This window comes from Aedes albopictus, chromosome 2 (assembly GCF_035046485.1).
Source record: "Aedes albopictus strain Foshan chromosome 2, AalbF5, whole genome shotgun sequence".
Lineage (NCBI taxonomy): Eukaryota > Metazoa > Arthropoda > Insecta > Diptera > Culicidae > Aedes > Aedes albopictus.
The window spans coordinates 64,650,958-64,664,296 of NC_085137.1; the positions used below are offsets into that span (position 1 = coordinate 64,650,958).

At 41.1% G+C, this 13,339-nt stretch overlaps 1 protein-coding gene across 1 annotated transcript; it reads right to left on the reverse strand.

Moving 5' to 3' along the window:
• Positions 1 to 10,385: 10,385 nt before the first annotated feature.
• On the reverse strand, positions 10,386 to 12,461 carry LOC109419315 (geranylgeranyl transferase type-2 subunit alpha). Its single transcript, XM_019693551.3, has 4 exons — positions 12,338 to 12,461; positions 12,044 to 12,282; positions 11,804 to 11,982; positions 10,386 to 11,686 (listed from the first exon to the last, which is right to left on the reverse strand). Exons 1-4 carry the CDS (start codon positions 12,338 to 12,340, stop codon positions 10,551 to 10,553), a joined length of 1,557 nt encoding a protein of 518 aa, XP_019549096.3. The 5' UTR covers positions 12,341 to 12,461; the 3' UTR covers positions 10,386 to 10,550.
• Between the last annotated feature and the right edge of the window lie 878 nt (positions 12,462 to 13,339).

The window sequence follows — 13,339 nt, forward strand, 5'->3', positions numbered from 1 at the left end:
AAGTTCGCTGTACAGACTTTCCTGGAGCTCGAAGATCTCTGGTGCGTTGTGAAGCCGAGGATGAAGCCCGACGGAACCTACGAAGCCGTGAATGCAGACAAGGATCGCAAGGCAAGAGCGAAGATCATCCTACTCCTTGATCCCATCAATTATGGTCACGTCAAGGAAGCGATGTCGGCGAGAGAAGTTTGGTCGAAGCTGGAGCGGGCCTTCGAGGATTCGGGACTGACCAGGCGAGTCGGGCTCCTCCACAAATTGATCAAGACGGACCTTACATCGTGTGAATCTATGAGCGATTACGTGAACCGGATTGTCTCGACTGCTCATCAACTCAACGGGATCGGATTTGCGATTACGGAAGAGTGGATTGGGACGTTGCTGCTGGCTGGCCTGCCCGACGAGTACCGTCCGATGATTATGGCTTTGGAGAACTCGGGCATTCCCATCACTGGAGACATCATAAAAACGAAACTTCTTCAAGAGGTCCAGACGATGGCTTCAAGTGATTCGGCGTTTGCAGCAAAGAAGCGAAGCGGAACTTCCGGTAAGCAAGTGAAGAAGTCGGATCCTCCCAAGGGACCGAAGTGCCGGAAATGTGCAAAGTACGGCCATATAGCGAAGGACTGCCGCAGCTCGAAGAAGGACAACGCATTCTGTGCCGTGCTGTCAACGTTTGGATCGATGCCAGATGAAGACTGGTACTTCGACTCCGGAGCAAGCGTGCATATGACGCGCAACAGCAGTCTACTGGAGAACATCAAACCATCAAGTGGTACCGTGGTAGCAGCAAACGGAGGAAGTATGAAGATCACTGCGACGGGCTCATCTGTACTGCAACCTTCCTGCAACGGCGATGAGATTCCTGTCCATGATGTGCAGCTACTGCCGGATCTGTCTGCGAATCTACTATCGGTCAACCAGATCGTGAAGAAGGGCCACACCGTCATCTTCAACAACGATGGGTGCAAGGTGATTGACCGGGACGGCGATGTGATCGCTACTGGAAGCCATCGGAACGATTTGTTCAAACTCGAGCAACGGAAGCAAGGTAAATCAACCGCTCTAGCATGTTCATCCACAGGAAGCTTGGAGGTCTGGCACCGCCGGATGGGACACGTGAACGTAAACGGCGTGCGCAGCCTGGCCAATGGACTAGTCACTGGTGTCAACATCGTTGGAGGAAGCATGGCTGATTGCAAGGTATGTCCAATGGGCAAACATAGTCGACATCCGTTTTCCAAACAAGGATCTCGCGCGGAAGGAGTACTCGACGTGGTCCATTCTGACATTTGCGGGCCAATGGAGACCAAATCGCTTGGGGGAAGCCGCTATTACATAGTTTTCGTGGACGACAAGTCACGCAGGATGTGGACGTATTTTTTTAAATCGAAGTCGGAAGCTGAGGTCATCAAAACTTTCCAGGATTTCCACGCAATGGCGGAACGACAATCTGGACGAAAGCTGAAGATACTCCGGACAGACAACGGAAGAGAATACGTCAACGCGGGTTTCAAGAATTACTTGAAGAAACACGGAATCGTCCACCAAACAACAAATGCGTACACCCCGGAGCAAAATGGAATGGCGGAGCGTGCCAACAGATCCATCGTGGAGCGTGCTAGGTGCATGTTGCACATAGCCCAACTGCCGAAAGGATTCTGGGCGGAGGCTGTTGCTACTGCCGTGTACCTGCTGAACCGTTCTCCAACCAAAGGTCATGATGTCATGGGCTGATGTCGCAGTTTGGTATGAAGCAACCGATAGACCTCTACTGTGACAACCAGAGCACCATCTGTATTGCCAAGAACGGCGGTTACATTCCAAGAACGAAGCACATCGACATTCGTCACCACTACATCCGAGACACACTGGATCGAAGGATAACACTAGTTTACAGCATTTTTGAACTCGGTATGCTGATGATCATTTTTGGTGTAGAATCATGCCCTGAGTTCGAAAACGTGATGGAAAAAAATTACAGTAGAGCGGAAATTTTTTCGACTTTCCATACAAGGTTCATGATTTGAAATCGATTTTTGTTCTATTTTTAAGCAAAGTCGCTCACTTAACACATCTCATTCTCGGTAATCAATGTTCCGATTGAGCTGAATTTTTTACTGTAACTCGCCTACATATGATATGTCAAATAAACGTTGAGAAAGAATTTTTAGATTGTTTTTTTCTTATTGAAAAAAATACATTTCTTCAAATATTTTTGGAAATTTTGCTAAAATTTAAGAAGTTTGTCCCAAAAACTCACCAATATCTTGAATGTCATCAATCTGACGCAAAACCTGCATTCAGATGATCGAATGGTATTGTATTCAGCTTTTAATTTATGGAAAAAGATTTGAAATTGGTTGAACAAAGCGCAAGATATTTGAATTTTGGTAAATTCCATATTTTAAAAAATTGTAAAACTCGATATTGAGCTAAAACTCAAAAACTGCTCTACTTAAAATTTTTTGAAGCGCGGTTTCGAAATCAGCACTAAAATGTACTTAAAAAATTTTGGTCGTTGACAGAAGTTCACGACTTTCGTTTTTTCTTGTAAACTAGTGTAATAAACATCAACTATGTTAACACCGAAGATCAAGTAGCTGACGGATTGACAAAACCGCTTCAACGAATCAAGCTGGAGCGAAATCGAGGAGCCATGGGAATCGCATAACTGGCTTAAGGAGGAGTGTTGTGAAACCTATCGTAGTAACCCATGGTTATGCTAGTTAAGAATTATGTCAAATAAATTTTCACTTCTGTTCCAACCTTAGTACGAGCAAGTCGTTATTATTGCGTACTCTAATAAAACCGTATATTTTACCTTCAGAATGGTTTGGATGATCTAGAACAGCTTTAAGTTATATGATATATTGTTGAACTTATCATCTATGTCTACTAAAACACACTATACCAAGTTTTGAACGTGCAGGATGCTTTGTTATATAGATCTGAAGGCCTTAACCACATAATACGGAAAGGTGACCTCAGATATCTATGATGATCTGGAAACTTCTCTCCCATGGCTTGCACTATGTGCATAAATCAAATGGGCAAAATCTTATGTTTGTGTACTTCTGTTGGAACCATTTTAAATTCAAACCATATTTCTCCACTTCAGAATAGTTCGGATGATCCAGGATGCCTCTATGATGTGTATGCAAGCAGGGTTGCCATTATGCCAGATTTATCTGGCACTGCCAGATTTTTCGATGACAGAAAGACAAAAAGACAAACCATCGATTTTGCCAGATTTTCTATATCGAGACAGATTTTACAACAACCAAAATGGAAAGAGTACTGTGTTCCTTAAGCATTGATTTATATCAAATTTCAGATAACAGACAATAAGACAGAACACTTTGAACAAATTACATTCAAAATCATTTTTCACGAAACCATAATCTAATGCAGTATTTGGCCGAGCGCTCACTAGATGGCGAAAGAGAGCAAACGCCAAACAACAACAAGAAAAAAACAACCCAAGTAACCATTAAGCCGTAAAAATGGCATTAAGTCGGCTCTATAGTCGAATGTAGAACCTGGCTAACAGAGCTAATTGGTTCTATATCCTCTTATAGAGCTGCTCAAAAGCCACTTTTGGCGAATTATTCGGCTGATATACGGCCAACTTTAAAATATCGTACCAAGTCTCTGGAGCGAAAGTTGTCAAAAGTGAGACAAAGAAAAAAGAAAAAAAAATATTTTGTTTATCTCCTGTTCTTTTCTAACTTCCTTCGCTTCCATTGAAGTTGCTTTTTTGCTACTTCATCCAGATTCTAGCTGTTGTCCTCCGAGTTCCTGATCAAGTCCAAGTCCGTTGCCTTTCTCATCTGCTCCACAAATGCACCATGGGAATGGTGTGATCAAACTAGTATTTAAACCATGAAAAACAAAATAGTTTGGGCATTTCTAGGGTTGAAAATGATATGGGATGAGGATGATTCAGTGGTAAGGTTGGTGGTAACGAACGCAGGAATTGATGCAGGAGAAGCAATGTTTATATAAATGGTCGGGAAACGTTTCACAAGAAGAGGGAAACGAGCTGGAGTTTGTCTTGATTGAAAAAAATGGAATAATCAAGATAACCAAATTCCATTATCTATTTAACAACACCATTCCGATAAACATGCCAAAAATAATCCCGTTTCGTCAATCCCGTCCTTGATCCCGTCCGACATGGATGTTTAAAATGTATTGATCATGACCGACTCGAGTCTGTTTTGGTCGAAATCTATTTTGATTGATATAAACGTCATGTGCTCCAAGCCCTGTGACAGCACTGACAAACTTCTTTACAGCTTGTAGGCTTTATATAGGCTTACAGGGCTTAATTTAGTTCTTACTGGTTATAGTGCCTATAAGCATTAGGAATGCTTATATAGAGCTACTTAGCACTGAAAAGCTGTTTAATGGCCGTTATAATGCTCAGAACAGTGCTTAGTGGTTACCTGGGAATGCTACCTACTTGTGGCCATTACCGTATTTGGAATTCATCGTTGGAAATTCGAACGATGGAGAACTAGTAGAGTGTGACATCTATTTCTGTGTATAAACCCTCGAGCAGTCGCGTCTTCAACCACCTTCAGCGACACCACGCTGTGTACCACAAGAGTGCATTTTCATGATCCGTATACTCAGTACACGACGCGACCGCTCCCGGGTCAATACTGTACCACTAACAGTGATAGCTTTTTATTGTAAACTTCAATAGTCTTTCATTATTCCAAAATTTATTTAAAAGTTGTTTTTGAGGGTATTCGTATCTATTTTTTATGAAAAATAGTGCTCTCCATCGTTTTTAAATTTTATTATTATTATTAGCACTCTATTATGGGGAAATTCAGCTCGAGGCTGGCTCATCCCCGTACAAATTAATAAAGCTGAAGAAGTTCAAATTAACGAGTTTTTATTTGCCAGATTTTGCCAGATTTTTTACAACTAGTTTGCCAGATAATTTCAAAAATATAGTGGCAACCCTGTATGCAAGTATCATATGATTCAACTGATCTTCTATGACTACCAAAACGCACTATACTAAGTTTTAAATGCAACCGATGCGTTATTACCGGTGTAGATATGAAGGCCTTAACTCCAGAATGATTTGGATGGCCTAAGGTATCGCCATTGTTGTGCAGTTAGTCTTTCACACTCTGATTTACATGTATGGATCTAATGAAATCAGTTCTGACATGCATACATTAGTTTGATATACTATTACAGGTAAAGGCCTTACAATCACAACTTCAGAGCTTTTTTAAGTTGCCTATAACATCACCAGGTTAAGTCTGCCATCATTTAAAGTTTTAAAATGTATACTTGAATGTAATTCCTCAAGTTCAAGTGATATAAAAAGTAAACATAACTATTTGTATTCAGTAGACAGAGTTCAAAACTTCTGGACGTTTTGGATAACCTGGAGATCTATGTTACAACTGTAAAAGGACACAACTCATTTCTATCCAACAGCTACAACCCCAACAAGGAGTTTTGGGCAATTTTCACAAACATTTATCACATTTGCATAGAAATATTATCCGAAATCGAGCGAATAACAAGTGGTGTACGCAATATCTCCAAAATGTTATAGCATAACATAATCTCCATATATACATATGATAGCACAACTAATCCCCTTGATAAAAACATTTTGTTTTTGAAAACCCACCCACTGGGTCAAAAGCTATAAGTATAACTATGCAAAAAAGTTGTCCACATCTATTAAGGGTTAAATTACTTCTTGTTTTTGTTAGGTTACGTTACTTGTCTAGTTTCATTAACTTCAAGCTGTTGTGAATTAACTATTTTATAAAAAAAATCATTAGTTTTTATCCTACGAACAAACGGTTACAGGAGTTATTAAATTATCAAGCACAGACTCAACGCATTTCATGTATCTATAAAACAAACCTTTCATCGACATCTTTTTTCACCATATCTTTGCTTTTTGGCATTCACCTCACACCATCGAACCGGTCCAACGGAGCATGCTCTTGCAAGAGCACGACTGAAGGCAACATACACAATGTTCGAAATTTATTATGGAAACCGGTTTGATACGATCGATGCTACACTAGCCAAACACAGATGTCATTTCAGTTCGTTGTTCAGTTTGTACTTGAAATTACATACACTACTGCATATGCGCATACTGCACTTCAAGACTTTCCGCTAATTGTTGGCAGCAAGGATGTTTTCGATCACCTGACATTCATTTGACTCATTTACCCATAACTCAACTCAGAAGCCTTATATTAAAATGTGGTGTTCGGCAAACTTGTAGATTAGTGTTTTTCCTACAATTATCACCAAGAACGCTATATTCTAACTCCAATATTTATGGCGTGAAGTATTATAACTTTAGAATCGATTGAATGGGCACTAAATAGCTTTGCTCTTTTCAAATCTTCTGGGGCAGATGGGATTTATCCTATTTTGCTTCAGAAAGGATTTGATTATCTCAAACATGTTTTGAAAAAACAACTTGTTTGCAGTTTTGCTACAGGGTATATTTCCAAATCCTGACGGGATATTACTGTAAAGTTTATATTCCGAAAGTGGTCGTGCGTCGTATGAAGAAGCAAAGAATTTCAGACCTATTATTTGACCTCTTTTCTTCTGAAATGCTTAGAACGCATTGTCGATCATCACATCCGTGATGTTCATCTGGCCAATGTGCCTCTTCATGTGAACCAACATGCTTACCAATCTGGAAAGTCCACTGTGACTCTTTTACACAAAGTTGATTACGATATCGAGAAGGCATTCGCTCAAAAGCAATCCTGCTTGGGTGTTTTCTTAGATATCGAGGGTGCCTTTGACAACGTGACTTTCGAAGCCATATTGGAAGCCGCACGCAGTCATGGTATATCTCCAATGATTTCCAATTGGATTTACCAAATGCTCAAAAACCGACATCTCTTCTCGACATTGCATCAAGCGGCGATTAGGAAATTGAGTGTTTGCGAATGCCCCCAAGAGGGAGTCTTATCACCGCTTTTGTGGAATCTCGTAGCAGATACGCTATTGAGGCAACTCAATAATAGCGGTTTTCCTACTTATGGTTTTGCCGATGACTATCTAACATTGTTAGTTGGTTGTTGAGGGTTGGTGTCGCCAATATGGCCTTTCGTTAAATCCGAGTAAAACATCTATTGTTCTTTTAACGGAAAAGCGAAACCGTAATTGTGTTCGACCATTGCGTATCTTTGATTTTAAAATCAATGTGACTGAACAGGCAAAGAACGTTGGAGTCATTATTGATTCCAAGCTTCAAGCTTTCCTGGACACCTCATATTGAGTTCAGAATCAAAAAATCTTGTATGGCCTTCCGACAATACCGGCGAACCTTTGGTACAACTTGGGGTCTAAAACCCAAGTATACACAACTGTTGTTCGTCCAATATTGGTCTATTGATGTCTTGTGTGGTGGCAAAAGGGTGAAGTGAGAACGGTCCAATCAAAATTTGGCCATCTCCAAAGGATGTGCTTAATGGCGATGTCTGGAGCGTTCTCTTCAACTCCTACGGCAGCGCTCGAAGTTCTCTTTGACGTTGCCCCATTACACATTCATCTCAAACAAGAAGCACTTTCTTGCACTTACCGCCTATGGGTACTCGGTTTACTAGAGGAAATTCATGTGAACTGCAGTTCAATACACACCTCGTTGATTCCACTTTTGGAGAATTTGGACAAAGTTGTCCTTGCTCCAAGTGATCTTACTATTGTTTGTAATTTTCTATATAGGACATTTTCCACGAAAATCCCTTCCCGGGAAGAGTGCACATCTGGATATCTGGAGAGAAGTATTTCAGACGGCATCATATGTTACACTGAAGGCTCCCTTCTCGGAGATCGACCAGGTACTGGTGTTTATTCTCGTGAGCTAAGGCTACATCAGTCTTATTCACTTGGTAGACACTAAGACACTGCACCGTTTTTCAGGCCGAAAAATTTGCTCTTTTGTGCGGAGTGCAATCATCACTTCAGCAGCACGTAATGGGCAAAGTAATATACTTCTGTTCAGATAGCCAGGCTGCTATTAAAGCACACAACTCCAGGTCGAATATAGTTATCGCTTATCGAACTCAAATCGAAGAGCTGAATTCAGCAAGCGCTGTTAACCTTGTATGGGTACCTGGTCATTCTTCCATCGCTGGAAATGAATTGGCTGATGAGTTAGCTCGCACTGGAGCATCACATGACTTCATTGGCCCTGAGCCAGCTATTCCAGTATCCAAGTGTTGAGTAAAGCATCAGATTGACGCCAGGGCTGCCACTCAGCACAAACAATACTGGAATAGTTAGGAGTTATGTCGTCAAACAAATTTGTATTGTACTTAGCCATCTCTAGGGGTGGCAGAAGTATCTAACAAATCTGTCAAAGCAGAACTGCAGCTGGCATTCCCAGATAGCTTTTCAGATTTTTTTCCATGAATTCGAGTCGAAAAATTTATACTGCCCGCGCGCCAGACTGTTTGTTTTTTCGTTCAACTAACCGGGTAGCTCGAAATTGTCAACAAATTCAAACTTTTTCATTTGGATAACTTAGATGAAAACCTTAGCTTTCATTTGATGCCCAAATGTCTGTTTATGGCCATTTTTGCGAGAGTACCGATTGAAAATGCCAGAAATATGCGAAAAAGTTTGGGTAGCCCCCTCTATAGAGATGAACTAGCCACCGGCTAAAAAATCTCATTAATAAAGAAAAAAAAAGTTGGACAGCCTCGATTTAACGCAAGTTAATTGACGAATAAAAAGAAAAAAAAGTTTAATATAAGAGTGATGTATATTACAGTTTCAGTAATCGGATCGACCCATTTAGAAAAGACACACTTCGTGGAATGATCAGTCCCCTGGAACGCGATATCGGTATCTTAACAAAGAAGGATATTTCTACAAGTTTCTTTTGTGATCATTTTAAGAAATCACAAGGATTTTTTTCTAATTTCATTTCATTTTCATTTTGCAGCATTTGGTGGGGCAATGAGAGCGCAAGTCAGTCCAAAGCCGATGATAAGGAGGGGTAATGGCTGAATAGTCTTTGCTGACCACATAAACGCCATGGGATAGGAAAAGGGTATTTTGGTGTGGGATTAGGGTGTTGGTGCAGACTTGACGATATCAATGCTATTCAGATGCAAAATAATTTTAAGGCTCAATAGTGAATCGCATACCTTCCAAAACCAAAAAACAATAATCCACAAAATACCAAGCAAGTCATAGAAAGAAAAAGCGCTCGATTGTTTATTTTGTCAATAATTATTATAACAAACGGAAACTGCTACCCTCTCCGACTCGCCAGTCACCCCGGAAAAAATGTCCCTTCAGTTCTGGAAAATATATTATCCCCAATTAAGCCTTTAATCGAATTGTCCGCGTGGTCTTGTAGTACCCCTGCTAGGTAAGAATCAGTCATTGCCATACATATTAAATGCTAGACATGACCCCATGGATAGCATTTGCATATGTAAAAGCTTTGCTGATGTGACTTTCCTATTAGGCAATTCTCTCATCTCATGTTTGTCTTCAAAACCTTATCAAGCTTAGAAAATTGAAGTTGATAAACAATACATTACAAGGTTCGAATTCCCATAGAATGAGATCATTCATTCGCACTACAACACCATAGGAGATAATACCACATTGGCTGATTACAGTACAAATGTGAAAAATCTCCCTTTTCCCCCTATCCGCAACCCGGGGACGCGCCCTGTTGGATTTCGAAAGCCTCGGAGAATATTACAAACCTTCAATGGCATTCCCATAAACTAACCCACATTGCCCATTCAGGGGTCTGACTGGGCCTATTACCCTCCCTCAGTTTGTAATATTCTCTCCAACTTGGAATTATATTTTCCCGGCACATAAATGACTTCGACAAATGTTCGATATACTATGCAGCATCATGATCAGTATAACTATATCAGATGACTTGAAGATCCGATTATTACAGAATTGTTTGCCATTGATTATACATTCAGCTATTCCAATCATTACTGCAAAGCACATTGACCACATGCCTGAAATCAAAGCTTCCTGGAAGATATAATCCAAGCCCAGGGCACAAGGATTTTTTTCTAATTGCATTAAAATTGCATTGGAACATCTTCAGAACTTCTTTTAGGTTTCCCAAGATGTTCCTTCTGGAATTCCAATTCGATAAATTTCTGGCATCTGGAATTTCCTGCTTAGATTAAAGCGGATATTTTTTTTTTTTGAAAATTCCTTCTGTAGTTTCTTCTATAATTCCTTCGAGAAATGAAATTCATTTACCCCTCTACCTGAATTTACCCCAATTGTCTTGTTCCAAACGAAAGCTGTTCATAACACCTTGTACAAGGACCTTATTTTCGGAGGTCTTAGAACGAGAATATGAAAATCTGATATCACTGAAAGCATGTTCAATTGCATATAAATCAAACTTGTGTGTTCGTATAGCTAAGCATAGCCAGCTAGCATTTGCGCAAAAGCATATAAATAGCTCATCGATGACTATCCCATTCCTCCCACGCCATTATCTAATCTAAAAGGGAATGTACCTATCCAATAGCCTATTCAACTAGTTTCAGTTCGTCCAAACTTACGCAAATTTGTTTCACCTTCGCCTCAGCGGCTTCCGATAGCAGTCCTTCTTTCTTGGTCATCGTAAGCTTCCGACAAAACACAAAATGGCAAAATTTGACTAAACTCCCCTCCAGCAGTTCGTTCCCGGTTAGATCGATCTCATCCGCCACCGCCAGATACTGTTCGTAGGCCAACCGATTCAGATGGAGTTCACTCAAGTCCAGCTTTTCCGACGGTTTCTCCCCATCGAGCCACCGTTCCAGACGGATTTCCATGCTCCATTTGTTCGACATGTCCTGGTAGTAGCCCTTCCGCATCGGATCCACCGTTTGCAGTTTATCCAGGTTTTGGAGGATTTTCGCATGGTTCCCACTCCGATCAATGGCCTTCATGAGGAGAGCTGCCGTAAGGAGGGTCCACTTGCTGTCCGGTTCGTATTCTAGCAGATGTTCGCAGTTCGCCAGTTGGGCTTTTAGCACTTCCAGCACGGCCGAACCAAACTCGTATCCACACTTAGGTTTTTTAATAGCTATTAACGTACTCTGGTCTAGTTTTTGGGCATCTAACGTGTAGGATTTTCCATCTTCATCGGTGAAAGTCATTGAATATGTTGCTTGATCCGGTAACACAAACTCGAAGTCGTCATTAAGCCATGTAACACTATAACTGTCCTCAGACGAAGCAGGTTTCCATTTCTTCCCATCTCCCAGCTCTTCACCGAAATCGAAATGCAGTTTTGTTTTCTCATTCCGCAAATTTACGGGTCGTGTAAACGATATCACAGCCAGCTTCCGACCAACGTCCAGCCTGAACGCAGCCACATCTAACTCGGGTCGGGAATATCCCAGTAGCCATCGTTGATAGAACCATGCACTACTATCGTTAGGATCGGTAAAAGCCGCCGTCAGCACCAATTCCAGTTCTTCTAGAAGTTTTTCCTCGCTGATCGGACGCGACGGGTCCTCCTTGTTAGGGTACAGAATCGGAAGCAATTTGCTGCGGTAGTGCCACGATGAGTAGTTGGAAAAGTTGTTGTGGATCTTCTCGGTGCAGAATTCCAGCTCCTTGCTGGGAGGAACTGCTGCCTTTTCCGTCACATATCGGCGGTAATCCCAGCAATGAACTGTGAAATAGAAGACGAAAAATATATATCATTTTCATTCCGCAGCATGTTTTCATTCTATTTTCCAAAGTTAAGATTTGACAGAACTTCTAGGCAAAAGACAGAAAAAATACTTACAGTTTCTTTCATCCAATTTTAGATATTTGGTGCATAAATCGACTTCCTTCTGCCAATCGGGCGAGGGGCAGTTTTCCAAGCACCAGCAGCGATGGTGCCAAGCGCAGTACGATTTGGGATTCACCTGTAGGCACATTTCCGTAAATCTCAAATCATCGTCGAACTGCTTCTGGTTCTCCCTAAAAGAAAGCGAGATTTAGCATCCTCCACACATAATACAGATCCATCTTCTTGACATACGGTTCCGTTTCTGCGACCTTCAGGATGCATCGCCGCCGGAGGTTCCACAGGGTAGCCACATCCGGATTTGCCGACAGAATCTTCCCGGTCAGTTGCATCATTTCGTCGTCCAACTCGTCGGTCACTTTTTTCATCAGAATCCTACCCATCCCGGCTCGGAAGGCTTTGGCCTTTTGCTCCCGTTCCTTCTGCTTGCGAGCGGCTTCCTCAGCGCTGGTGCGGACTTTCAGACGACCGTGCTGGAAAGATAGATATTTTAGTAGACAATGATAAACGGACACTTACATTTACTACCATTTTGATAAAGATTTTAAAACTAGTTCACGTAAATTTTTAAAACTTCTAATCACAAAGAATGATTACTCATCCAATCCAATGAAAACGATGAAAACAGCACTTTAAATTTGACAGTTCTCTCTGTTTTGATACAGAAAGAACACCCCTCTCGGACACTCACTCAATCTCACGGAAAATTTTCTCACGCTAAGTTTAAGACTAGAAAAGCCAGGCACCACGGCTGCGTTTTAATCTTGGTGCTCTGTGGTTCTCACAATATTATCAATATTAAATAAGAAAACTTTTGTTCGATATGCATACGAATTACTATAGGTACAGTGTTCCAATGTCTTTCGTGACTATTTTCACGGTTTTGTGCTTATCAGCACTGTGTTGTTAGTTTTAGCGTGGGTACTCAATTTATGAAGTGATGATAGATAGGGTGACCAGTAGTCGAATCCCAACATATCTAAATACCTGAGTGGTGCGAATAGAAGCGGTTTTATTTTTCAAGCTAGCTAACACACACCTACACACTCCCGGCACACAGCTTGTAAACACGCACGAGCGTTCAATTTTCTTGCAACCACCTCTCTCAGCGCGGTTGTCAAACACGCCGTCGCGACGCTGTTCGGAAAAGGTAAACATGATCAATCCACCATTATTCCAATTTTGTTCTCGTGTTAAAAGTTTATTATTTTCCATTCACGATGGAAATTTTGATGGATAGTTGTTAAAAAATTAGCTGAAATAGGCTCAAAACAATGTTTATCCTTCTCCTCGCTTTCCAACGGCTTGACAGTGGCAAATGGAGATATCGTGACAACAGTTTTGATTACATTCGCAGCACCTAGATAACAATACTCTTCAATCAATCACACAGGCTCAACAAGGTTTAACATAACCTCAATCTTCAATGTTTGGCTCCCGCTGAGAGAGCATATTGAGTCAGTCTGCGACACTCAGCTAAATACCAAAGTAAGATCAGACTAATTTCAAGACCTCGATGTATCAAAGAAA